This window comes from Mustela erminea, chromosome 18 (genome assembly GCF_009829155.1).
Source record: "Mustela erminea isolate mMusErm1 chromosome 18, mMusErm1.Pri, whole genome shotgun sequence".
NCBI lineage: Eukaryota > Metazoa > Chordata > Mammalia > Carnivora > Mustelidae > Mustela > Mustela erminea.
In genome coordinates this window covers 5,855,130-5,881,780 of record NC_045631.1, presented here as the reverse complement: position 1 = coordinate 5,881,780, position 26,651 = coordinate 5,855,130, and the positions used below count along the sequence as shown (strand labels likewise).

Here is a 26,651-nt window from a genome sequence, read left to right as displayed (position 1 = left end):
TAAAAATTTTTTTTTTAAAAGTTTATTTCATTGCACTTAGTTGCAAATTAAGTAGCTTTCTCACTCTTCTTTCTCAGTGCTGTTTTAAGGTAGAACTTTTATTAGAGTTCTCACCTAGGTAGTTGGTATTCCTCCAGAAATGAATTACTTTCTGCTCACCATCTGTGACTTTTCTATTCAGTGAACAGAAGATTCCAAGTAGAAACAATGTTCATACACGTAAACATGTCTGCCTAACACACACCCTGTACAGAGTATTACCGGACACTCTGCTCTTGCCTGAGGTGGGAGGAGCCACCCTCCCCGTCCCTCTTCCTGATGCAGGTGTGACTCCTAGTACCTCTGCCAAGAGATCCAAAAGCACAACGGAGGGCGCAGAGGCACCACAAAAAACCTTGAGGGAAACCGTCAACTCTGGTTTGATTTTCAAAGTAAAACACAGACTTTTCAATAGGAGAAAGACAACTATCATATGATCTCCCTGATATGAGGAAGTGGAGATGCAACGTGGGGGGCTTGGGGGGTAGGAAAAGAATAAATGAAACAAGATGGGATCAGGAGGGAAACAAACCGTAAAAGACTCTTAATCTTCACAGAACAAACTGAGGGTTGCTGGGGGGAGGGGGGTCAGGAGAGGGTGGTGGGGTTATAGACATTGCAGGGGGGTGGGGGGCTGTGCTGTGGTGAGTGCTGTGACATGTGTAAACCTGTCGATTCAGACCTGTACCCCTGGGGCTAAAAATACGTAATAATGTTTATAAAAAAATTAAAAAACACCAGACTTTTTCCCAACAACTAGAAGACAGAGTCCCTGCGATTATAACTATAGAGGAAAAAATAGGTAAGTAAAGTCAAAGACTAGAAGAGAAAAAAAAAAGCAGTTCTCAGGAGGGGTGGAAGGCTGATAAAATTTTCTTTCCATTCTGAATTTCCTGCTACAGTACTGTGATGAACGTACCAATGTGATCCCCAAACTCCAGACATCAGAACGGACGTCATATCCTTGTCGTGACGCGCTCGGGTCTATTCTTTCAGGCTGGAACAGAAAGAGAAGTCATGGTCATTAATTATGCATATTCTCAAGGAACATGATGGAAGCAACAGCTGGGTAGGGAGCTGAAATGCCAGCATACTCCTAGAAGAATCCACATGTAGGGTCAGACTGGGAGGAACAGGAAGCCATCATCATAATGAAAACCAACAACAATAACACCCAACCCATTACCACCTCCATAAAGGGAACACAAAGCAACTCTTCTAATTTTTACCCCCAAGGACTCACCAGCATTTACAAACCGGAAGCTGAGAACAAAGAAAAAAGGAAGAAAAGTGGAAAAGTGAAAAAAAAATAAAGAATTGCAGGGTCAGATTAGTAAAAACAAACAAAAAAGCAAAAACAAGAAAAACCAAAAAAAAAAAAGAAGACTAAGTCTTATCTGTTTCACTGAATAAGGCCACACCACAATATATCTAAGATACAAGAGCAAACATGAGCTAATTTCATTACAATTACTCCACCCATTCTTCATCATAAAGCTAAAGGCATCACTATGCATATCTTTAAAGACATCTATTAGTCATTTTTAACCAAATTAAGGCACTGACAAAATATATTATCCTATCACCCAAACAGCAAAAATCAACTTTAGTAGTTTCCATGAAGAGAGCATTCTTCACATTTCCTTGAAATAAGGGACCATGATTTACACAGTGCATCAGGGACGGAGAAGGAGCTAGAGAACCAGGAGCACAGAGCTGGCAATGGTCCTTACCAAAGGCTGAGTCACTGCTATTGAAAGAAATGTGCATAAATGCAAGAGTTGACTATGTTATAAATCCTGCCTGTCAGCAACAACTTATTTGGAGACCTATTTTACACATTTTTGTTTTGAACATGAGTACTGAGGCTGCATAAATAAATATTCACTGGGAGCTACTTAGTTTTTAGCCCTAAAATGTGTATTTAAGATAAGATATAAGGTACCCAGAAATCCCAGATAGTCAACCAAGAGAGGAAAATACTCTGTCCAACAACAGCAGGTTACACATTTTTCTCAGGCTCTCATGGAACATCCACTGATATGGACCATGTTCTGGGACATAAAACACACCTTATTTTTAAAAAGAGAATCATGCAAAGTGTGTCACAAAGTTGCTAAATTAGAAATCATTAAGAGAGAGTTACCTGGGAAATCCCCAAGTATTTGGAGATTAGGCAATACACGGATCACAGAGAAAGCCTCAGGTAAAAAACAACAACAAAAACAAACTTTGCACTAAATGAAAATGAAGTAGAACTTATCAGATGTTGGGAAATGCAGCAAAAGTAGTATTCAGGGGGAAATTCATAGCGCTGAATGCAAATACTAGAAGACAAGACAGATGGCAATCAACACCTCACCTTAAAACTTTAAGGAATTAGAAACAGAAGAACAAGTAAAATAGAGAAAAACAAACAAACAAACAAACAAAGAAAAAAGACAACAAAACCCAAAAGGATTCTCTGGAACGCTCAATAAAATTGACAAACTTTCGGCTACACTGACTAAGTGAAAAGGAAAGACAATCAGATGACTAAAATCAGAACAAAAGAGGGGACATAACTACCACTCTTCCAGAAACTGAGGAAATGGATATATTATTTTTAAAATGAAACCTATCAAAAAGAATACAGAAATGTGAATAGACTTAAAACTACTTTTTCAGGGCACCTGGGTGGCTCAGTGGGTTAAAGCCTCTGCCTTTGGCTCAGGTCATGGCCCCAGGGTCCTGGGATCAAGCCCCACATCAGGCTCTGTGCTCAGTGGGGAGCCTGTTCTCCCCTCTCTCTCTGCCTGCCTCTCTGCCTACTGTGATCTCTGTCAAATAAATAAATAAAATCTTTAAAAAACAAAACAAAACAAAACCTACTTTTGCAATGAATTTGTTATTAAAAATCTTCCCATGAAAAAAAGCTGAAATCCAGATGGGTTCTGGTAAACTCTTTCAACCATGCAAGGGAGTAATAACACAGGTCTTACACAAATGTCTTTTGAAAATGTTTTATGAGGCCAGTATAATCACTTACGGAAACCTAATAAAGATATCACAACACAATTCATAAGCCTCATAAACACAGACACAAAAACTGTTAACAAAAATCCAATTGACAACATGTGAAGAGGTAATAATTGGGACCAAGCTGTGTTTATCTCAGGAATACAATACTGACTTAAAACTTCAAAAGCAATCTGATGCAACGTATTTTCAGAAAAATGAAGAAATACCATATCTTCGTCTCAATAAATGTAGGCATCTGACAAAATTCAAAATTCAGTTCTTAGAACACTAAGAGAAAAGAAGGAAACTTCATTTCACAAAGGGCATCCAAAAATCATTTATAGCAAACATCATACTTACCTCTGAGATCCAGAACACCCCCTTCCTTATTAAATGTGGAATAAAGTACGACTTCTTCACTTTTTAAAAGATTTTATTTATTTATCTGACAGAGAGAGAGAGAGCACAAGCAGGGGGACCTCCAGGCAGAGGGAGAAGGAGAAGCTGACCACCCCTCAACTGAGCAGGGAGCTTGATGCAGGACACAATCCCAGGACCCTGAGATCATGACCTAAGCAGAAGACAGATGCTTCACCAACTGAGCCACCCACGCACCCCCGAGGTACAACTTCTATTCAGCATTGTATTGGAGGTCCTAGCCAATATAAAAAGATGAAGAAAAAACAAAACAAAACAAAAACAAACACTATTTTGAACACAGACACCTGAACTTCTGCAACTGTTTACACAGAAAATCCCTACTGAAACTAAAGTGAAACTATCAGGGACCCAGGGCACAATGACAAAATATGCAAATCGTCTGTCTTTACCTACAACAAGAAAAAACACTGGAAGGGGCCCCTGAGTGGTTCAGGCAGGTAAGCATCTGACTCTTGATCTCAGCTCAGGTCATGATCTTGGGGTCCTGGGATCGAGCCTTGTGTCAGGCTCTGTCCTCCGTGTGGAGTCTGCTTGTCCTTTTCCCCCTGCTCCTTCTCCCACTCGCTCTTTTTGTCAAATAAATAAACTCTTTTTTAAAAAAACAAAAATATGAGGTGCCTGGGTGGCTCAGTGGGTTGAGTCGCTGCCTTTGGCTTGGGTCATGGTTTTGGGGTTGGGATCAAGCCCCGCATTGGGCTTTCTGCTTGGCGGGGAGCCTGCTTCCCCCTCTCTCTGTCTACCTCTCTGCCTACTTGTGATCTCTGTCAAAACAAATAAACAAATAAACAACAAATCTTTAAAAAATTATAAAAAATAAAATCTTTAAAAAAAAAAGAAAAGAAAAACACTGGAAAATACATTTTAAAATTCCATTTACAATAGTGGCATCAAGAAACATGCATTCCTTAGGAATAAATTTAAGAGTTCAAGAGATCCTACACTGAAAACTACAGAACACTACTGACAGCAAAACGACCTCAATAAATGGAGAAACACCAGGTACTGAAAAACTCGGTAATGCCAAGATGCCCACAGGTATGAATAAACTGTGGTCTATCAGTAGAATGCAGAACTTCTCAGCAATCAAAAGAATGAACTAACACACAGCAAAAACAGGGCTATCTCTTCAAAACATTATGCTGGGAGAAAGAAGGCAAGACACTAACCAGTACATGGTGTAAGGTGACATTTAGATGAAACTCCAGGAAAAGCAAATCCAACTGACACTGACAGAAAACAGGACCAATGATCTTTTTTTGGTGACATACATCTTCATCTCTTGATTGATGAGGTGATTACGTAACTACATCTGTCAAAATCCAAAGTGTATACTTAAAACGGGGCCTACCATTTGTGGTTCTAGTGGTCGTGTCCTTCTGAAACTGTTGTATGCTTATGTCAAAGGGCTGGACTTTCTAGCACATGTGTGGTAAGAAAACTGACCCAACTCCTGTAAGTCAGTCAAACAAGGGTTTCACTTCCTTTCGATCGTACAAGAGCACCGGCAAGCCTACCCAAAGATTATTTACATTTCCTTTCATGTCACTTGATATTTATTATTCACTAGGGACAGACACTTACTTAAGTTACATGATTACTGGAATATTTTTTGCCCATGAGGGATGTAAATGATTTCTGTTCAATAACCCCAGAAGTTTACATCTTTATGGACGGGGAGATGATGATCAGTACTGTTTCTGAATGAGCCATCCCATCCCAGCGTTCTTTCCTCAGGGACCATAAATACTGACTTACACAAATGTTCTTGAGCTAGTCTTACCTTCCTGCCTGCCCAGTGTTCTTATGAATGAGTTAAATGTATTTTTGATAGGTTCTTTCTTTACTTGTATGTATAATATTTTTAACAATTTTTTTTAAAGATTTTATTTATTTATTTGACAGAGAGAGAGAGAGAGATCACAAGCGGGCAGAGAGGCAGGCAGAGAGAGAGGAAGAAGCAGGCTCCCTGCTGAGCAGAGAGCCCGACGCGGGGCTCCATCCCAGGACCCTGGGATCATGACCTGAGCCGAAGGCAGAGGCTTTAACCCACTGAGCCACCCAGGCGCCCCTATTTTTAACATTTTGAAAATTATTCTTTGAGAGAAGTAGATATCTAAGATTCATGAAGTAAAGATACCACATCCCAAAGCTAAATCCAAAGTATAGGTCTGAAAAACACAAAGCCTTCTGGGGTGCCTGGGTGGCTCAGTGGGTTAAAGCCTCTGCCTTTGGCTTGGGTAAGGATCTCAGGGTCCTGGGATCCAGCCCTGTGTTGGGCTCTCTGCACAGTGGGGAGCCTGCTTCCTCCTCTCTCTTTGCCTGCCTCCTCTGCCTACTTGTGATCTCTGTCAAATAAATAAATAAATAAATAAAATCTTTAAAAAAGAAAAAAAGAAGAAAAACAAAAAGCCTGTTAAAATTATAAAGTTTAAAAACATCAACTCAGAGAATAGGATATGTAACATTAACAAAAACGGCAACAACAACAAAAAAAGATAAGACAATTTTATATCCAAAAGTATGTATAAAATACACAACTCAAGTTACTCTGTATTGAAATATATAAAATAAAAACCAAGAAATAAGGAGAAACTGAGAATCATAATGTTAACAGATTTTGAACAAATCCTTAATTTTCTTGGATTAAAGAGGCAAAAAAAAGGGGTGCTGAATAAATGTACTTAATAATACAGAACAGGCCTTTTCCAATATTTCATTTTTAGTTGGTCACTGATCATGCTAAAAAGACTCTCAGTATGTCCCAATAGGCAGAAATGTACAGGCTAAAAAGCTTTGAAAGGAAGTAATAAGCCAAAAGATTAAAAAGAATCAATGAAACACTTTGTAGTGGTTAGCTATGATGTGTAACAAATTATCCTAAAACTGAGTAGCTTTAAAACAACAAACACTTATTATGTCACAGTTTCGGTGAGTCAGGATTCAGGGACTACTTTTGATGGGTGGTTCTGACTCAGGGCTTCCTGGCAGGAAGCCTTAGTTCGTCACCACGTGAGTCTCTCATAAAGCTGGTTTAAGTGTCTAAACAACATGGTAGTTGGTTCTCCCCAAAGTGAGCAATCCAAGAAAGAAAGAAGAAAGAAGCTACAATGCTTTTTTATGACCTACTCTCAGAAGGGACACAACGTCCTTCCTGCCTTATGTTCTTCAATAGAAGTGACTTGCAAAGTTCAGTCCATGCGTCAGGCTGTACTTGGTCTCCACCTTTTAAAGGGAGGTGTTTTAAAGAAACTGTAGACAAATGTTTAAACTACCACACATTTGGATATTAAAAAAAACATTCCAGAAAATCGCTCTTAACATCTAACATTTAAAACAACTACGAAAACAAAAATATGTATGTGTATGCATAGACACATGCGTACACACCCACACACGTGCTGATGCTGACGAAATAGTAAAATTTCACAGGTTTTGAAGAATTCTCTCTCTTCCCTCAAAGACTTCTGACTAAGATGGATTTCAATCTCAAGGAACAGAAAACTATGCCACCACCGATGTTCTGAAGTCTGGGGAAATTTTTTGAGCTTGAGGAGGTCAAAGATGTTTCACTCATGAGCTAATTACTAACTTTTTACTATAAGTAAAATAAAGATGGAAATTTTCCCAGTTTTTTTTTTTAAAGATTTTATTTATTTATTTGACAGAGAGAGATCACAAGTAGGCAGAGAGGCAGGCAGAGAGTGAGAGAGGGAAGCAGGCTCCCCGCTGAGCAGAGAGCCCGATGCAGGACTCGATCCCAGGACCCTGAGATCATGACCTGAGCCGAAGGCAGCAGCTTAACCCACTGAGCCACCCAGGTGCCCCCCCCCAAGTTTGATTTTTAAAGCTGGAATAGCCCATATAAAACCTTCACAACATGAACTATAACTAATCTCATTTAAACATTTTTCATGCAGAAATTATCATATTAACATACCAAATGTAAAAATACATTAAACATATAAACTGTGAGTTGGGATTATTTCTCAAATGCCGGAATGGTTCAACCACAGGAAATAGAGGTTACTATGTTCATCCTATCAGTAGATACGCAGGGAGCAACATTGCCTCATGGACTGACACCAAAAAAGGCACTTAATAAAATTTTAACAGCTGTTCCTGATTCATTCTCATCTTCTCTCTCTCTCTCTCATACACACACACACACAGAAATGCACAGAGACTTAAATCAGAAAAGTCTAAAAAAACATGAGAATCCTATCAATATTGTCAATCAACATCTAGATGTTCCAGGCAAAGCAACAGAAGTAAATATGAGAAAAATAAATACATACACATGTATGAGAAAGATCAATAAATATGAAGAGGGCCAAGGCAAAAATTATGTGCAGAATGGTACCTGGAGTACCATCTGCAACCTATTAAAAAGTCAGGCAGATGAGTAATTTGGCTGGTTATAAAATTAACATATCAATCTAACTAGCTTTCCTCTGCATATCAGCAATTATTAGGAAAACACATCATATTACATTCAAAATAGTAACAAAAACTGTCTTAGCACCCAAGAACACAATGGGGAACAAAGACTTGGGTCTCCAAGGGCTCGCAATCTGTTTGGAAGAGATACTGAAACCAACAGTCGGGTAGTGATGAGGATTAAGAAGCCGAGCAGGGTCAAGCAGGTTGAGAGAGAAAGGGAGGGCACCATGTCACATGCGGTGGTCCAGGATGTTTTATCGATGCATTTGCTCCGAGACCTAATGGAAGTGAAAAACTGGCACACTAAAAATATTCACAGGGGAGAGAGTTCAAAGAAGAAAGGAAGAGACCCTGAGGCAGGAATTCCCTCTCATATGTATGTGGAACGGAGAGGTCAGCGAGCTGGACAAACGAGGCTGGAGATAAAATGAGGGTGACTCAGAGAGAGCCTTGTAGACCCACTGTGAGGATGTGGGGGTGAAGGGGCATCATCTGACAATGCCTGGAAAGGAGAGCTTGGCTGTTGCGTTGAGCACAGACTGCAGTAGAGCAAGGTCAAGCAGGGACACCATTCTGGGGATGACAGCCATCAGGCAGGTTAGAAATGCCAGTGGCCTAGGAACCTCAGTGGTTTTTAAAAAGACAATGGGTTCCGTGCCTTCAAAGTAAAGCAGACAAGCCTTTGCTTACGGACAGGAGGCAGAATATGGAAAGTAGAATGAAATGAAACTCCCAAGTCTGAACAACTAGAAAGAGGAGTTTGTATTTACTAAAATATAGACAAACTGGGGCGGGAGGTGGGGAGCAAGGAGGGAGGCAGCCCCCAGCTCTTGTAGGAAGCAGAAAGGTGATATGATGAGGTCGAGAGCTCGGTAATGGACTTCTTGTATCCATGACTTCTATGGGACCTATGAAGGGTCATAAAGTAGGAAACCAGAGACATGGTTTTAGAACTGACAGGTGAGGTGTGGGCAGGAAAGAAATTATCAGCATTCATCATTCCTGAGCACCCACTAAATGACAGATGCTGCACTTTGCTGAACAAAAGAGACAGAAAGAATTAATACTTGGGATTGAATGAACTCACTAAAACAATCAACATAGTTAAGAGGGAAAAAGAGACTGAATATCAACCCTGGAGCACACCAGTGTAAAGAGATCAGGAGGATGAGAAGCCAACCAGACAGGTACCCAAGAGTATGTCATGTTGCGAAGCCAAGTAACCAAAGTCCTTCAAGAATGCAGTATTTTGGGGGCAAAGGGCACTAGGGTGGCTCAGTCATTAAGCGTTGCCTTTGGTTCAGGGCAAGATCCCAGGGTGTGCCTTTGGTTCAGGGCAAGATCCCAGGGTCCTGGGATTGAGTCCTGCATCAGGCTCCCTGTTTTGTGGGAAGCCTGCTTCTCCCTCTCCCATTCCCCCTGCTTGTGTTCCCTCTATTGCTGTGTCTCCCTCTGTCAAAAAAATAAATACAATCTTTAAAAAAAAAAGTAAAGAATATAGTATTTTAAACATTACAGGAAAACTAAGGAAGATCAGGACTTAAAACTCACCATGGTCTTCAGCAACAAAAACGATGGTATTTACTCTGATGACAGCAGTTAAAATGCAGTAATGGGGGTAAAAGGACCCCACTAGGATGGATTAAAAAAAAGCTGGGGGGGGGGTGCCTGGGTGGCTCAGTCGGTTGAGTATGAGAATTTTGATTTCAGCTCAGGTCTTGGATCTCAGGGTCATGAGTTCAAGCCCCATGTTGTGCTTGAACACAAAAACAAAAACAAAAACAATGGGAGAAAAAACACATACAATGGGTATATACAAGTACTCAGAAATGACAACAAAATTCGCAAGAATTTAGTAAGAAATGTGCACAGCCTGTAAGAAGGAAAAATAAACAAGAAACATTAAGATAACCAGAGCAAATGGAGAGAAACAACATATTCTTCATTGGGAAGACTCAAGAACATAAAAATGCAATAACCAAAGGAATTTATATGTCTAAAGAGATGCCACTTAGATTCCTGCTGAATTCTTTTTAATATGATACACTGTTCATATGAAACATGCAGAAAGATGATATAACATAGTCCAGAAACAGTCCCAAATCCAAGCATTTAGTACCAAGAGTACTGATTCTAAACAACAGAGTTTGTATAAACAGATAATTAAAATAAAATGTTTATTTCATGGGTGAAGGGGATTAACAGGGCTCTTGTCACCATGAGCACTAAGTAATGTATAGAACTGCTGAGTCCTTATATTATACATCTGAGACTCACACCACTGTATGTTAATTTTTCTTGAATAAAAAAAAAAAAAATAGGAGCACCTGGGTGGCTCAGTCAGTTAAGCATCCAACTCTTGGTTTCGGCTCAGGTCATGAGTTCAAGCCCCGTGTTGGGCTCTGTGCTCAGTGGGGAATCTGCTTGAGATTTTCTCTCCCTCTCCCTCCAGCTCACATTCTCTCTCACCCTCTCTCTCTCTCTCTCTCTCAAATAAATAAATAAATAAATAAATAAATAAATAAAATCTCTTCAAAGAATTAATATTTTAAAAATTAAAGTTTAAAAAAATTCTTAACTGTTTAACCAACTGTGAGGAGAAAAGTTAGACTCTTTCCCTTAATAACACACCAACGATGATCACAGCAGGATTAAAAACCTAAAATGTAAAAAACAAAAGCCTAAACTTAGATATTCTGATGTGACCCTGCAACCATGTCTAATCTTGGCATAAGAAAGATCTTTCAAGACACGCTAATGGCCAGAAAGCATAAAGGTAACACTGATAAACTAGCCACATGGAATTTTTCTATTTCTGCAATTCAACCACAAATAAGTAAAATTTCAAGACAAAGGACAACTTCAGGGAAAATATATGCAACCTAATAAGAAACGGATTAAGATTCTCATTATATTTTACGTCAATACCAAAGACTGGCATTCTCATAGAAAAATGGGCAAAGGTTAATACATAAAAGTGGCCAAATTAAAAAAAAAATGCAAAAGTATCTACCTTTCTTAATGATTTTAAAATACATAACAAAGGGGCACCTGGGTGACTCAGTCATTGTTAAGTGTCTGCCTTTGGCTCAGGGCATGATCTGTTGTCCTGGGATGGAGCCCTGCATTGGGCTTCCTGCTCAGCAGGGAGCCTGCTTCTCCCTCCCCAACTCTCCCTGCTTGTGTTCCCTCTCTCGCTATCTCTCTCTCTGTCATAAATAAAATCTTTAAAAATAAATAAATAAATAAATGAAATAAAATACATAACAAAACTCCCAGGAAATTTTCCCCAAATCCCATTCTGGCCTATCAACTCAACAAAGATAAAACTGTAATACTCTAACCCAGAATGACATTTAAAAATATACTCTCTCAGTCATACATCGTTTCCCCATAGGTCTCAAGAGGCGTGAACCTTTTATACCCAAGGGAAAACAGAAAAGAGTTGTGGGAAGACACAGCTTAAAAATTTTGTGGCAATATTAAGAATAACAAAATACTAACAAAGCAAAACAAAACAAAAAAACAGCAAGCAGGCAAAAATAGAAAGTCAGTTAATTTTTAGTGGCCAAATTCATAATATATGAAGATGCCCTGGCCTGGAAACACGCCTGCAAATGCCTACAGAACAGATAAAAAGCATATGTGTAATAAGTTTACATTTACATAAAAATGTAGCGGGACATATGCTCACAATTTTTTCCCTTTATGAATGAATGATGGGTAATCAATTCTCCATTTTATGGTCTGCATTTTATCTTTTATGTACTGAACAAGGACATGATCTTCCAATAAGAAACACATTTATAAAACTATCAATAATAGACTTCTTCAAACTTATTAAACATTTAAATGTTATTAACATTTTTTAAAACAGGCATAATGTGATGGGATTTCAAAGTCACCAGGAAGTGAAAATATCATCCCACGTCAGTCTGTAGATCAGTCATAGGGTCCTTCATTTGCCTTACAGAGTTTTTGAAGCAGAAAAGCAGAAACTCTATAAGGCGAACGAAGGACCCGTGGATGGCTGATGCAAAAGATGAGGACAGAGATACGTTAGAGCTCCAGAAGTATGGCAGGAAAAGTAGACAGAAGAGTTCCTTTGGAAAATTAAGCCATTCAAGATCGCCTGTGTATACTGAGAAATTCAGAAAGCCATGTGCATGCCTGAGGCAGGACACATGCTCAGAAAAACCTGATAAGAACTTCAGCTGTAACCTCTGGCTGATCTACAGACTGAGGGCAAGTACGAAGTAGAGGTAAAGGCAGGCTTGTAAATGGTCGGGCTACGCAGAAGCGCTCAAGCGCAGAGCCAATCTGCAAAGACTGGAATGTTGGGGTCTCTTCCCCATTGTTTTCTTTGTGGATTCTTTTTTTCTCCTTTTGGGTCCTGGTATTAAAAAAGAAAGAAAGAAAGAAAAAACCCTAAGAAAACAAAAAACAAAACCGTCAAAACACTAGCTGAACACAAGCTAAGAAAACAGACATCAGAGACCACATAGGAGTAAGAATACAAACTTTAAAACAAGACGGTAGGAAAAAAATCACTAGAGAAACAGCTACATCTCACAGAAAGGAACAAAACACACCATGAGGAGAGGGGGAGAATCATCTTATTTTATTTCCAGAATTAATAATTTAGTTCCCAAATCACCACAATTTATTTATTTATTTAAGAGCCAGCACACCTGTATGTGAGCAGGGGTCGGGGGGATCAAAGGGGGAGACCATCTTAAGGAGACGCCCCACTGGCACAGAGCTCAACGTGGGGCTCCATCTCACGACCCTGAGATCACGACCTGAGCTGAAACCAAGAGTCAGAAGCTGAACCCACTAAACCACCCAGGCACCCCCCAGAACCACAACACTATAATATTCAAAATGTCCAGTTTCTCACACATACAAAAATACAAAGCACGCAAAGAAACAGAAACTAGAAACTTCCTGAGGGAACACAGACACTGAACTTACAAAGTCAGATAACCCAGATGGAATGGAAACATTCCTAAAAGCACACAAATTACCAAAAGTGACTTAGAAATATTAGAAAATATGAATAAGCTCATAACAAGCAAAGAGAAGGAGTTTGTCACAGAAGCCTCTGAACAAAAATGAAGTCTTACAGGAACTGGTAAATAATTTCTTTACCAGACATTCGAAAACGTGAATGGTCTTCCCAAGGGAAAAAAGTGAATACCACTGTTTCAGTCTCATACACAAGTGGAAAATGAATATTATGTCCTGAAGAATCAAGTTTTTTGAAACCAAAGAGACAGAAAAAGAATACAAATGAATGAATGTGTATTACCCAATTTGTTGAACAAAGACCAAAAGAGGACACAAACTTCAACAATTTCCTGATGTTGATGACAGAACCTGGTTAGATTTTCCTGCCTAATAGGCTATATCTATTTTAAAAGGAGATTATGTCAGGGTTTGAGAAATGTCCAAGGTAAATAAATCAACATATTTCAGAAAGGACTGCTATGAAATGAGTTCCTACTTCTACTATCAGGACGACGTATCCTACAAACTAATACAGATGAGTTTCTATCACAGAAGGAGAAGAGATACAAGAGGAAATGCTGGTCAAAGACAGGGAAGCTGGTGTGACTTCATATTGGAGGACAGCAGAGCTTGGGAAGCATGAGAGGCTAGCAGGGGAAGGAATCCTTCGGAAATGAAAAGATTAATTACTCATTTGGAGAAGAAAAACAAAGGGAAAAAATCGAGAAAATGAGTTTCTATTTTACAAATGTCTCAACTGCTTTAAAAGGGGGAAAAAAAAAGCATGTGTATAAGCATTACAAGATGTGCTTTATGATGCGATACAATATGAATTACCTATTGTCTAGAAAGCATCCGTTCTGAAAAAACATATAGCCTGAAACTCCTTATGAGGGAATGATAATCAGACAAACCCAGAATGTGGGACGTTCGCAGGGAAATCTATATATGAACATCGTATCAGGTGATGCCATGAAATTCGTGTTCATTACCTTGGGTTTCTGTTTCAGGTATGGTGGTCATGGTAGTGTGGTTACACAGAAGACTGCCCTTGTCTATGGGAGATACAGGTGGAAATGTTTATAATGAAATTATCCTATCTGAAACTTACTTTCAAGCAGCCCAGAACACACACACACACACACACACACATGCACGCACACACACACACCTGTACATACACACACACCTAGACAAGGAGGTGTAGAGGCCCCAAAACATGAACATTAACAACTGGTTTATGGAAAAACTTGTGTTTCAACTCTACACTTCATACACCTTTACGTTAGATAATGTAAAAAGAAATCACAATTCCCAGAGAGTAAAGACAAATAATAAATCTTAAATAGAAAGACAAGATCCATTTCCGAGGCCTTTGGTCAAGGTGCATCAAAGAAGAGTCACGTCAGAAGGCGTGTAATAACAAGAACGCCGATCACGCTCCCATCCACCTGTAGGCCTTGAAAGACTGGAGTGGACAGAAGCATTTCATTTAGCCCAGTAATGATCAGAGACACAGAGTTTATCTATCCTCAGCCTGCTGACTCCAAGGCTGAAGAAGCTTAGCAGGGAAAGAAAAGCCCTACCCTTCCTGGGCCTGCGAACCCTGTTTCCACACAAAAACTTAAAGGCTACTGCTCTCTTAAAAGTTACCTGAATTCAAACATAAAACCTACATAAATCAGGGACACCTGGGTCACTCAGTTAAGTGTCTGCCTTCGGCTTGAGTCATGATCTTGGTCATGGGATCAAGCCCCGCCATCAGGCTCCCTGCTCAGAGGGAAGACTGCTTCTCCCTCTGCCCCTCCCCCTGCTCGTTTGCTCTCTCTCTGTATGTCTCAAGTAAATAAATAAAATCTTAAAAAAAAAAAAAAAAACCTGCATAAATCAAACATAATTCTTAGTCAATGTCACATAGCAAAAACACTTCAATACTGTGCCAAGCCCTGCACGTTACTTCTCAGGGCATTACTACTAAATGCATCAAATATGAGACTTCCCAAATGCTCCCTGCTTAATAGGTCTTATTTCTTGCTTTTGAAACTTTTGTTCCATTTATCCCCTAATTATCAGGATGAATGCAAGACCTTCCACATTTCCCCTATAATCTGCCTCACCAGTCAACATCCACAAAGCCCAAACTTTAAATGGACGCCTCCTTTCGTGCACACACACGTGCGTGCGCACACAAGTCCATAAACACTGCAGCCAACACTGTTGACGGGAGTGTCTCAACAGTCTGCAAAGCCCATGTGTCACCGTGTCAGAGCAGCGTGCCAGTCCCCAAGGAACCACGGACACATTAGGGAAGACACTGACAGCTAGGGGAAATGCTTAAAATATAGACACTAAATTTCCAATCAAATACAAATCAAAATCCAGCTGTAGGCACAGCATGTGCATTCGCGGGGGTAAGAGGAGCATGACACACAAGGAAGGCTGTAAGTCTGTCTCCCTGAGGCTGGCGCTCAAGACCTCCACCCTTGGATCTGTCAGTGTGCTACATCCACCTCTGAGGAAGGGCCAACAATCTGCAGAACACAGCCCCAGACTCTAAGCTATACTGAGTTCAATTAGGAACTCTGCGAACTCCAGTCTCCCATTCTTCTCCAACTGGAAAAGAAGCATCCCTGAGTGGCCTAGGCCACATTTTCCACGTGTGAATGGATGATGTGGATACGTGATCCATAGTATCCATGACCCTACAGTGACCCAACAGTCACGCGAGCACATGGGGTACGGGAAGCACGGAGGCCTTCTGAGAACTATTCAACCACCTAGCGGACAAGTGGAGTAGACTATGACAATGAAACAGGACTTCACTGGGATAATGTCATAGTTTGATGGAGAAGCTAGAACCTCAGTTTGGTTTTTAGGTAGAGGAAAATGTTCTAGTATGGCGAAACTGCGTGACCAGTGGCAGAAGGCGAGCCCCCAAGGGCACAGGCTCTCTGGGCAAAGACTACCAAATGGGAAGGTCTGGCCTTTGTACTTACTGCCATGTAAGGCCTACACCCGGCATCTCTTGTCTTGGCAATGGAGTCCACCAGCTGTCCGCTGATGCCAAAGTCACAGAGCTTAATATTTCCACTCCTGTCCAGAAGAATATTGGAAGGTTTGATATCTATGAGAGAGAAAGAGAGAGAGAGAGATCATTTCATGTAAACGTGATCAATCAGGGCACCTGGGTGGTTCAGTGGGTTAAGCCTCTGCCTTTGACTCAGGCCATGGTCTCAGGGTCCTAGGATCAAGTTCTGCATTGGGCTCTCTGCTCAGGGGGAGCCTGCTTCCTCCTCTCTCTGCCTGCCTCTGCCTACTTGGATCTCTCTCTGTCAAATAAATTCTTAAAAAAAAAAAAAAAGAAAGAAAGAAAGTGATCAATCAAATGAGCTACATTTTGAAGCCATAGTAAGCACAAATACCAAAAAGCCTTAGTTTTAGTGACCAAGTCCTGAAAATGCAGATATGTGAGAAGATGAGGAAAAATGAGGAAACACTGCTCTGAATGCCAATGTTTAAAAACTCAGTATTAAAAATGCTTCACAAGAGGGGCGCCTGGGTGGCTCAGTTGGTTAAGCATCCCCACATTGGGCTCCCTGCTCAGCGATGAGCCTGCTTCTCCCTCTTCCTCTGCTGTTCCCCCTGCTTGTGCTCTCTCAAATAAATAAATAAAATCTTTAAAAAAAAATGCTTCACAATATATGTAGGCATTCTATAATGCTTTCTTTGTTTTCACCAAAAGACTTATATTTACTTGCTTCAAATTCACTACTTACTGGTCAAAATATGAAGAATGAATTTAATCTATCTGTAAAAATACACCAAGCTACTACAGAGTATGTCAAAGACTATCCACCTAAATGCAAACTATACAATTATACACCCACAGTTAAGTCACAGCTGAGTCTCAGGGACGCCTAGGTGGCTCAGTCGGTTAAGCATCTGCCTTTGGCTCAGGTCATGATCCCGGGGTCCAGGGACTGAGCCCCACATCCAGCTCCCTGCTCAGCAGGGATCTGCTTCTTCCTCTTCCTCTGCCCCTCTCCCTGGTTCATGCTCTCTCTCTCTCAACCACTCTCTCTCTCAAATAAATAAAAGCTTTAAAAAAAAAAAAAGAAGAGTCAAGTTTTAGCTAACTTAGGAAAGTATCCAATCCAATCCATCAAAAAGGTCACAGCTTTGGGATCAGAGAAGCAAAGGTTCAAAATCTGGGTCCAAAATTCACAGTGTGACCTGGGGCAAGTGATTCAACTTTGACTCAGCAACCATAACTTCGTTAACTACAAAATGAAAATAATTGCTAATTCATAGGATTCTGGAAATTAAAGTACCTAATACAGTACCTGAACTTTATTTAAATTCAATAAATGCATCAGTTAATAATTATTTCTCCTTGAGCAATTTTTTCTGACATTAGATGACTTCATCAAGTTTCCCCTGACCAACCTTTTCCTCTAGTCGTCCTTGAGATCCATTTTCACCCCTTTGGAAGTGTGGGTGCTTGCTTTCCTGCAAATTTGAGAAAGCAGAATCCCTCCCATTTGGTTCTCCAGGTTTTACAGGCTTGCCAAATTGGACTCTAGGTTTTTACCCCTTCTTCACTGATCATGAATTCACCGCCACTGTGTACTCATCCCCTGTTGAGTCAATTTTCCCCCTTTGCTCATGAATTCCCCATCCCTGTCTCAGTGCTTCTATCCATTTTATTGTCACTGTCATGGTTCAATGAATAAAAGGATACAAATAAATACAAGATACAAAACATCTGTTTGTAACTCAGAAGGAGATCTATAAAAAATCCAGAAAAGGTCTCCTGCCATCACTGACAAGGCTGACTACGACTGCCTATCAAACATCCATCCTATCTACCCACCCCTTCCCTTCTAACGGAACCTGCATTTGATTTTATGGAGGTCTCCCTCCTGCTTCATGTAGCTGTAACCACACCTTCCCAAAGCAGGGCCTGACTGGTCCAAGCTTATCAGGGTCAGCTGACGCTCCCTGCCAATAAGCAGTTTAGAGTAAGGGCATGAAGCAATTCTGGTGACAAGAGAAAACATTAGAGAGATGTAAGGAAGATGTCCCGGCCCCTAAGACAGCCACACAGGAAAAGGGACAGCTTCTCCAGAAGGCCATCACGTCTACATGTGACACTGGGGAGCTGGGTACTTGCTTTGGCTGTTATCATCCAGAGGATGGAGCCAATGTATTAAGAAGGAAGGAGCCAAAAGAAGGGAGCTTGCGCCCTAGACATAATGTGCCTAAAGCCACCTCTCCTTGGATTCATTAAGACAGTGAACCTCCTTGACGTTTAAGGCAGTTACTAGGATTTTTTGTAACTCATGATCAAAAGCACTCTTAATTGTACCAAAAAAGCTCACTGATCCTAATTAATAAAAAAGACTGCTATACTGGGGCACCTGGGTGGCTCAGTCGGTTAAGTGTCTGCTTTCAGCTCAGGTCATGATCTTAAGGTCCTGGGATCAAGCCCTGTGTCGGGCTCTCTGCTCAGCCGCGAGTCTGCTTCTCCCTCTGTCTGCTACTCCCCCTGCTTGTGCTCCCTCTCTCTCTCTGACAAATAAATGAAATAAATTAAATAAAAAGGGCTGCTTTTATTTATTAATAGGGAAACCAAAGTCATCTTTGAAGCCTTTCCCTTTCATCCAGCCACCCCTCAGGCACTGTCTTAGCGCTTCACTGTGATTGGCAAGTATCGCAGAGGTCATTGTTAAATGCACTAAAGGTGATACTCTTAAGTGCAAATGACAATCAAAAAGGAAGGAATATCCCAAAATAAGAATGCAATGAACTACAAAAAGAACAAAATAATCTTCTTCAGGAACCTGATTCTACATGATCTCAGGCAAAAGAGAAAATAAGAAGTCCATCTATCTAAAATCATGTTTATTAATAAGCATTAAGCCAAAGCAAAATTAAGTGAAATATTCTGATGTTCAAGGGTAACTAATTTCAGTGGTCTTGAGTTAACCCCAAACTAAAATTACTTAAATAGATGCACCAATTACTGAGGTCTTAACCACTAGAAACTATGTTTCCTAAAATGTAAGGCATTCCACTTCTCCCAATATGACCTTTTACTTTCTGTCCTGTTTATTGTCAGGCTGAATCCCACACTGCCATGTACTGTCCTGGGCTTGTCTGTTACAAGTTTTTTGAGGAAAGTGAATTTAGGTGCGTCTTCAAAGCCACCAGCACTACCCGGAGTCTAGCATAGTAATAAAGAGAGTAACTATTTAACCTATTTGCTGAATTAATTTCATGGTTCCCACTGGCTTCCCATAAATCTTCGTGAAATATTTGGACCTATGTCCAACAAGGCCAAGATCACTGTTTTCGCAAATACAAACATTTTGGAAGAATTCCAATGTACAATAACAACTAAAACATCTCTCTTTGCAAAAATATCCTCTAAAGTAAAGAAGAAACACCTGAAAGGGACTGTAGCGTCCTTTAAACTGCTCCACATACCATCCTCCAGACCCTGTGACTGTCCCCAGGACCACCTTTGGGCCCAACTGTATACACAGAGAAACATCATCTATCAAGTAAATGACTAATTATTTTCAAAGAAGAGTAAGAAGAACCTTGCAGCAAAATGTATGTCAGTTTCTAAGCTCAATATACTAATAAGCTGAAATTTATAGAATCTCAAAGGAAAAAATAACCTAAGTTAATAAACAAAGTTTTAGGGAAAAAATAGTAATAATAGTGTTAGGGTACATATAGTATGTTTTGCCAAAAATACAAGTATTTCAGGAAAGCTTATACAGAGACAGTGTAATTTGCAATAATGTTTTTCAATTAAGGAAGAATATTAACTTCTTTTTTTTTAAGGAAAAATATTAATTTCCAAGCCATAAAAAAGAATTCATACCCACCTCTGTGAATGATTTTCAAGTTTTCTTTTAAGTGGTTTAGTGCTTTCACAGTCTGGGGAGAAAGAGCAAAGATGGGATAAGCAATTAATATTCTTTTAATCATGCAGCACAGTGTTTATCATGGATAACAGCCCTAGTAACTTTTACATTCTTTAAAGCTTAATTATTTCAATATTCTGTCTGCTTTTTATATTAACTGAAGATCCTAAATGATTATTTTGGATCTGAAAACTTAGCTGCTCTTACATGCTGTTCCCTGACAGCTAAACAGAACCCGGTAACTTAAAATTTTTTAGTCAGTCACTACAAAGTTGTACATTGTTTGCATCTTCAAACTTTTCAAGAATGGAAATATTCAGTACGATGGAGTCCACAGTCTGGCTCCATTATCAACTCTAATTTAAATAAGTCTTTCTAAATTTCCTCAGTTTCTCTTAATTATTCATCCACCTTTACCCAGCGCTGAGCCTTCAAAGTAATTTTGGCAAAGTCAGAGCATGTTTGCCCAACCACTACAGCAACTTACGCACAACTTACAGTATCGTTTGATCACTGCCCATGATCACAAAATCAGGCATTTCTCCAGGAATACAGGAACAGGGGCTTGAATTAAATTTCCCACACTCTCAAATTAAAAGAGAACCAAAGAACGTGCCAACCATTTGCTACCAAATGGTCAGGTCTCCGCCCCATCAAGCAAGCTACTGGGTGTCAAGAATGCAGAACTTGCCATGTTTCAAGTAGCTGGGCCTGTTGTGTTCATTGGGTTATTAATCAGCAAAAAGAAAATTAACACAAAGTAATTTTAAATGTTATGCTTAAAAGAAAGGATGATCACCAAGTCTAGAAACACAGGCAGATATATAACCAAGGATTTACTTGTGTATCTACATCACACAGACTGAAATAGACGATAAAATAATTTTGTCTATGTTTTCCAACCTCACGATCACCCTGTCATCACAGTGGTTAGGAGCAGGATTCTGAGATTGGGCTGCCTGGGAGCAAATTAATGACTTAACCTCTCCAAGCTCCAGATCTGTCATCTTTATAAAAAGTGGGGTTACACTATTCACCACAGAGAGTCACTATGAGGATAAAATGTCGTAAGACCTTAGCCGGATGCAACTAAACACTCAAAAACCATTAGCCACTGTCATGATTCTACTATTGTGGCATTACAGTTATAATGAACCGTAAAAGTTCCAAGATAATCCTGGGTCTGGTATACTGGGGAGAGAGATGATGAAATTGATCAATATAAAATGTCATGCATCTTCCCAAGAATAAACAAATTTCTAAAATAACTCAGCTGCTTTCTATAAAATCATAAGAAAGAGTATATGACGTTTTAGCTCATAAAATATTTAGATTTACATACCAATTTGGCTAAATAAATTAAAATACTAACATGAATCGTAAGATTATGACTTTAATCTAATTTTTGAAATTCCTATTACACACACACACACACACACACACACACACACCCCTTTCACAACTAACATACAGTTCAGAAATTGTCTCTGTATTTTTGCATTAACTCTTAATGATCAAAAAGGATCCGGCGGCAATCAGCAGGCAAACTCTACTGGAGGTGGAGGAAATGAAGAGGCAGAAAATTAAATCCATCAGAATTTCCACCTTACAACTTCCTACAAAGCTCAGTTTACACACCCACTAACTACGTTACGTCATTGGCTCAGAGTCTTAGGGCTTTCTAAGAATCTTACTTTACTCCACTGAAAAGAATTTTGTTAACTACCTCTGTCAACTAAAAGATTCAGAGCAGGAAAGAAAATGATCAGGAATTCACTTTGAAAACCACAAACACCCGTGTGAAAGACTACCTCTTTTCTTTCCTGTGCTCTGGCAAAAGTGAATTGGCCAAATTGGTAGCAATGTTGGGTCCTGAAATTGCTAGTCAAAACTTTCCACAGTGGACAGCTCAAATCTTAGACCACAGGAAAGATACTTTGTGTCTAAGAGTTTCAACGAAGGGACTTCAAGGAGAATGCTATGATCCTGATCAACTTAGAGATAAAAGTGAGAACACAACCAATTCGAAAGCAGTTAGAGCAACAGGGCTAAAAAGGAACAGAAAATTTCTTTTTCTGGTTTTGTTTACAGCATAATCTACTATGGTTCATTGCGATTTTAATGAACAGAATATTGTAGTTTTTATGTAGAACATATTCTGAAAACTATTCTTATGACTTGTTGTATTAACAACCCCACAGAAGTGATTTTGTTTCTTTTCCTATTATGAATGATTTTCCAAGAAGGTCAACAACATTCTGTGAAGGACATTCAGATAGGTGCATTCAAAACTCCAGCAGCATCTTTATATAAGTATATATACAGAACAAACAATTTAAAAACCAGGTACTTACTGCTAAAGTGATTTTGCCTAAAATTTCTTCTGGAATAACATCATCTAATACACTATATACATATTTGTAAAACTTATCAAACGAGGTAGACATGAGTTCCATACAGATCCAACAGTCACCCTACAAAATAACAAATATCTGTTATTCCTTTGCATCTTAGTATTAAGTACCATGTTTCCTTTATTTAAAACAGAATACAATTAGAGAAAGAGTAATCTTTTTCTTCATTTTTAATCTTGCACTAGAGGTAATTCTTGGTCCCTCATTAGAGCCCTGGGCAGAACAGTCTCCTCCTGTGTAGACACGAACCTATGTGCCTCATTTCCCCACTCTTAACTGTAAAGAGAGGGACAGTCTTGCTCAGAAACCTTTGTGCATTTATAAAAGTAATCAAATGTGGCCATAATTAAATAAAACATAGAAAATGTGGGAAACTGCTGTCATTAACAAAGAAAGTAGATTACAGTAATCTGGACTTTCTATATAAGCTTGTAAAATTAGTCAAAAAAAAAAAAAAAGAAAAGAAAAGGAAGGAAAAAAACACAGAGTAACACCAATGCCTCACATTCTTGTATACATGGCGCCTTCTCCGCAGCTGACCTTTAAAATGCAGGTCACGCCAACTTCCAGCACCCCCTCACCCTGCTCTTCGCTGAAATCTTCTAATAGAAAATGTAAGTTATTTGCTAATGTTTTTCCTCCATCTCCCTCACCTAAGTAACACAATCTGCCAGCACGGGGCCTCCATAAACACTCCCCAGATGAACGAATGCCGGCTATAATTTAACTGAATCATCCAAACACTACAGGCAGCATCCTCGTGTGTTTTAGATCAGGCAGAAGGCAATTTGACAATAAAACAAGAGAAACAGAAGTATCTATCCCCTCTGATAGAGTCATCCGACTAGAAATCTAATTAAACAAACAGTCCATAAATTCCAAAAAGAAAAAAACAAAGAAAACTCAAAAGCACTGGATGATCTCACAAGAGGGAACAGCACACCATTAAAGGGATTATCTAATATGACGTTCCGTGGAAAACTACATGGTTCGCGACAGGTGTGCAGAACACACAGCACACGGGCAGACACCACGGTTCTGACTCTCTGAAAGGATGTGAACACATGAACAAGGGCCACAGTGGACCTCACGAGCATAAAGACAGCTATCAGGACGATGACGGGAATGTTCTCAAACGAGTGTGCATGTGTTACTAACGGATGGGTCCGGCAGCATCCTCGGAGATGTCTGACCGCTCATCTCCCACCTGGACTGACTGTGCAGGAGATGAAGGCCCGCTGAAGGACGGAGGCTTGCTGGAACAACACCAGCGGTCATGCCGGGCTCAACACGGAGACGAGTGACAGCGCTGTGCCCTGGGGACAGACGCCTGCTGACGCACACGTGTAGCTACGTGGCTCCACACAATGCTTACATGTAAAACATATCTGCCACGGGGAACGTCTATTTTCTTCACTTAAAGTCCTTCTTCTCTCTCTACAGCTCTTTCTTTTGAGTGCTCTAGCAGACGGACCCTCATAAAAGACTGAGTAACACACTTCGCCCGTAACAAACACTTGAATTTATTCCAATTTAAAGACACCATCTTCACAGGTGTATTAGAATTTCTTTTTTATAAGAGCAAAAGGCAGCGCACTTAACTCATCTACTTAGAAAAACACTAAGGAAGGACCTTAACTCCAGGAGAATAGTGATGTGGAAAGACACGAGGGTCTAAGAGGCCTCACTTACTATCCAGGTTCTCCCACTTACATAAGCTTGGGCCCCCTCAGTTCCTCATCTTGGAAACAGGGTTGCCCTACCTTCCTTAACAGACCAGAACAAAAATCAAATGACTTAACATACATAAAGTACAAAATAAAGTGTCTGGTAGGTATGAAAAATGACAGTTAAGAAAATGAGGGGGAGAAGGGAGAAGGATGGAAAAACAGGCAGGCGGCCAAGGGAGAGAGACAGAGAACAGGGGAAATAAAGGTGGGAAATAAACTGGAACTGGGGGTAGGGAGAGCGGGGAACAAAGCCGCAATCAGCCCCAGAGAGATCTTTGTGGTTGATAAGGCACAGAACCTGATGTGACCTTCTTATTTCTTCTGGCGGTTCCTTTGGCCATAACAGAGAATAGGTAGCAGCAGCAATGAGCTGCATGTAAAAAAAAGGGGCAGGGGGTGGATGGTCTGAGCTGCCTCAAAAAGCAGTGACAGCAACCTTATTCCATGGTCAAGCACAAGACGGGATACCCACCGACTGAAATGCAAAAGCAGGAATCACCAAATATGGATTTACTGGAAAGAAAGGTGGAAATGATAAAACACTGAACCCACTAAGATCAAGTGTTCCTAGAGACAAGAACCAGATAAAAACAAAGGCATGCTTATATGCCAACAGGAAGCACTCTTAAAAAGTAAACTGTTCAAAAAGACACCACTCACAATACAAAGAAAAACTATAAAGCACCTAGAAATGTATTTAACAAAGGCAGCAAAACATTTATATGAGAACGCGTGTAAGATGTGACTAAAGACATAACGAGTGATCACAGAGAGGCAAAGCACATGATGAATGCAAAGACTCGAGATCATGAAAATGTCAGATTCCCTTTAATTAGCTTAAGAACTCAAGTAGATTCTAATCAAAACTATCATGCACCTGGACAAGCTGATCCTAAAACTTACATAGGAAAGTAGAGCCAGGGCACCTGGGTGGCTTAGTCAGTGGGGTGTCCGACTCTTGGATTCAGCTTAGGTCACGATCTCAGAGTCCTGGGATAGAGGCTGGCATCGGGCTGCACAGTCAATGTGGAATCTGCTTGGGATTCTCTCCCTCCTGCTCCCTCTGCCGCACCCCACAAGCATCCACATGCGCTCTCGCTCAAATAAGTTTATTAAATATTTTTTAAAAATTAAAGCAGAGTCAAGAATAGCCAAGACAATTTTTTAAAGAAGGAAGCCTAGTCTACCAGACAAAGTCTTTTTAAAGAGCTTTCACAATAAGAGGCAGAGGTATGATGCAGGGGGTAGTAAAAATACAAGAGAACAGATTCAAAAGTTCATGTGCACGTGGAGATTTGAAGGGCGGCAGATGTAGCAAAACAATTGCAAAAGCATGGAATATGTAATGACTGTTGCTGGGACCAGAGGCCTTCCAGACAGAGAAAGGTTAAATTACGTCATTACCTCAGATCATTCACAAATAAAAATTAAAAAAAAAAAAAAATCCCAAATGGATTTTTTGAAAAGCAAAAGTTAAAAACCTTTTTATAAGAGTTTTTCAGGACTTCAGGGTAGGGGACAAACTCCTTCTCCAAATCACACGTGAAAAGGACACATTACAAAGGGTAAGATCTGCTGAACTGAACCCCCTTATAATGGATATTTCTGTACAACAAAGGATACCGCACCAGAAGTTCAAAGATAAGACAAAAGTATCTATTTGGGTATAAACAAAGAATTGATACCTTGAATACTAAAGCACTATGCTAAATCAATCAGGCAAAGACAAAACTTAACAGAATAAAGGAAAAGGGATATTGATTCGATTGGCAAGTCACAGAAAAGAAGACCTGAACACACATGTAAAAAATTCTGTTCCTGGCCAGTAATTAGGGAAATGTCATTTGAAAAGTGAGGTACCACTTCAAACTCACCTGACTGCCAAAAATGAAACATATAATAATACCAAATGTTAGCAATGAGATCTGTGTCAGTAAACGTTTATGGCTTGTCCAGCAACCACCCCCTCTGTGTTCCATACACGGTGCCCAGCTGAAACTCCGTGTCCCCGTCTCCTGCGCAGAGAAGGCTGGCCAACAAGATGTCAACACAATTGGCTGTCGATTCCAAAGCAGCCTTTTGGGTTCTTGCCTCTTCCCTTCCTTTGTGTGGACATCACAGCTGAACTCCACAAGCCAGCCTGGACCACAGGACAACCTTCACAACATCAACCACAAACTCAGTCAGCCACTGCCAGCTTTCAGTGCTGACACCTGAATACGATTCCTGATGTGGAAACAAACCCTCACTCTTGCGGGTAGGAACAGAAGTTAGCGCAACACTGAGGAGGAAAAGGACGATACACAGTTGGAAACAGTTCATACCATGTAACCTAACATCCTTATTTCTAGAGACAGGCTATATAGAATCTGCGACCTACGCCCCAAGGAGAAATGCAAAAAGGTGGTTATTTTTATAACTGCAAAAAATGAGAAAGAACCTATATTAGGATTATTAAAGAAACATTAAAGAAGTTGTATTTAATTAGCGAATACTGCCCAGCAGTTAAGATAAATGAACCAGATCGGGGCGCCTGGCCGCACGGTCAGCAGAGCAGGCAACTCTTGATCTTGGGGTCCTGTCGTGTGTCCACAGGGCAGAGAGCCTACTTTAAAACATCAACCAATAAAATAAAACAA

The 26,651-nt window shown here is 40.1% G+C and overlaps 1 protein-coding gene across 2 annotated transcripts in view; it reads right to left on the bottom strand.

Moving 5' to 3' along the window:
* The window catches only part of MAP2K4 (mitogen-activated protein kinase kinase 4), a 137,791-nt gene that overhangs the window by 15,322 nt on the left and 95,818 nt on the right, over nt 1-26,651 (bottom strand). For both annotated transcript variants that reach the window (XM_032319842.1, XM_032319843.1), the window contains 4 exons: nt 22,223-22,342; nt 19,830-19,881; nt 15,927-16,054; nt 959-1,036 (listed from right to left, as the gene is read on the bottom strand). In XM_032319842.1, coding sequence (XP_032175733.1) covers nt 959-1,036; nt 15,927-16,054; nt 19,830-19,881; nt 22,223-22,342 — 378 coding nt within the window. The remainder of the gene's footprint in view (nt 1-958; nt 1,037-15,926; nt 16,055-19,829; nt 19,882-22,222; nt 22,343-26,651) is intronic.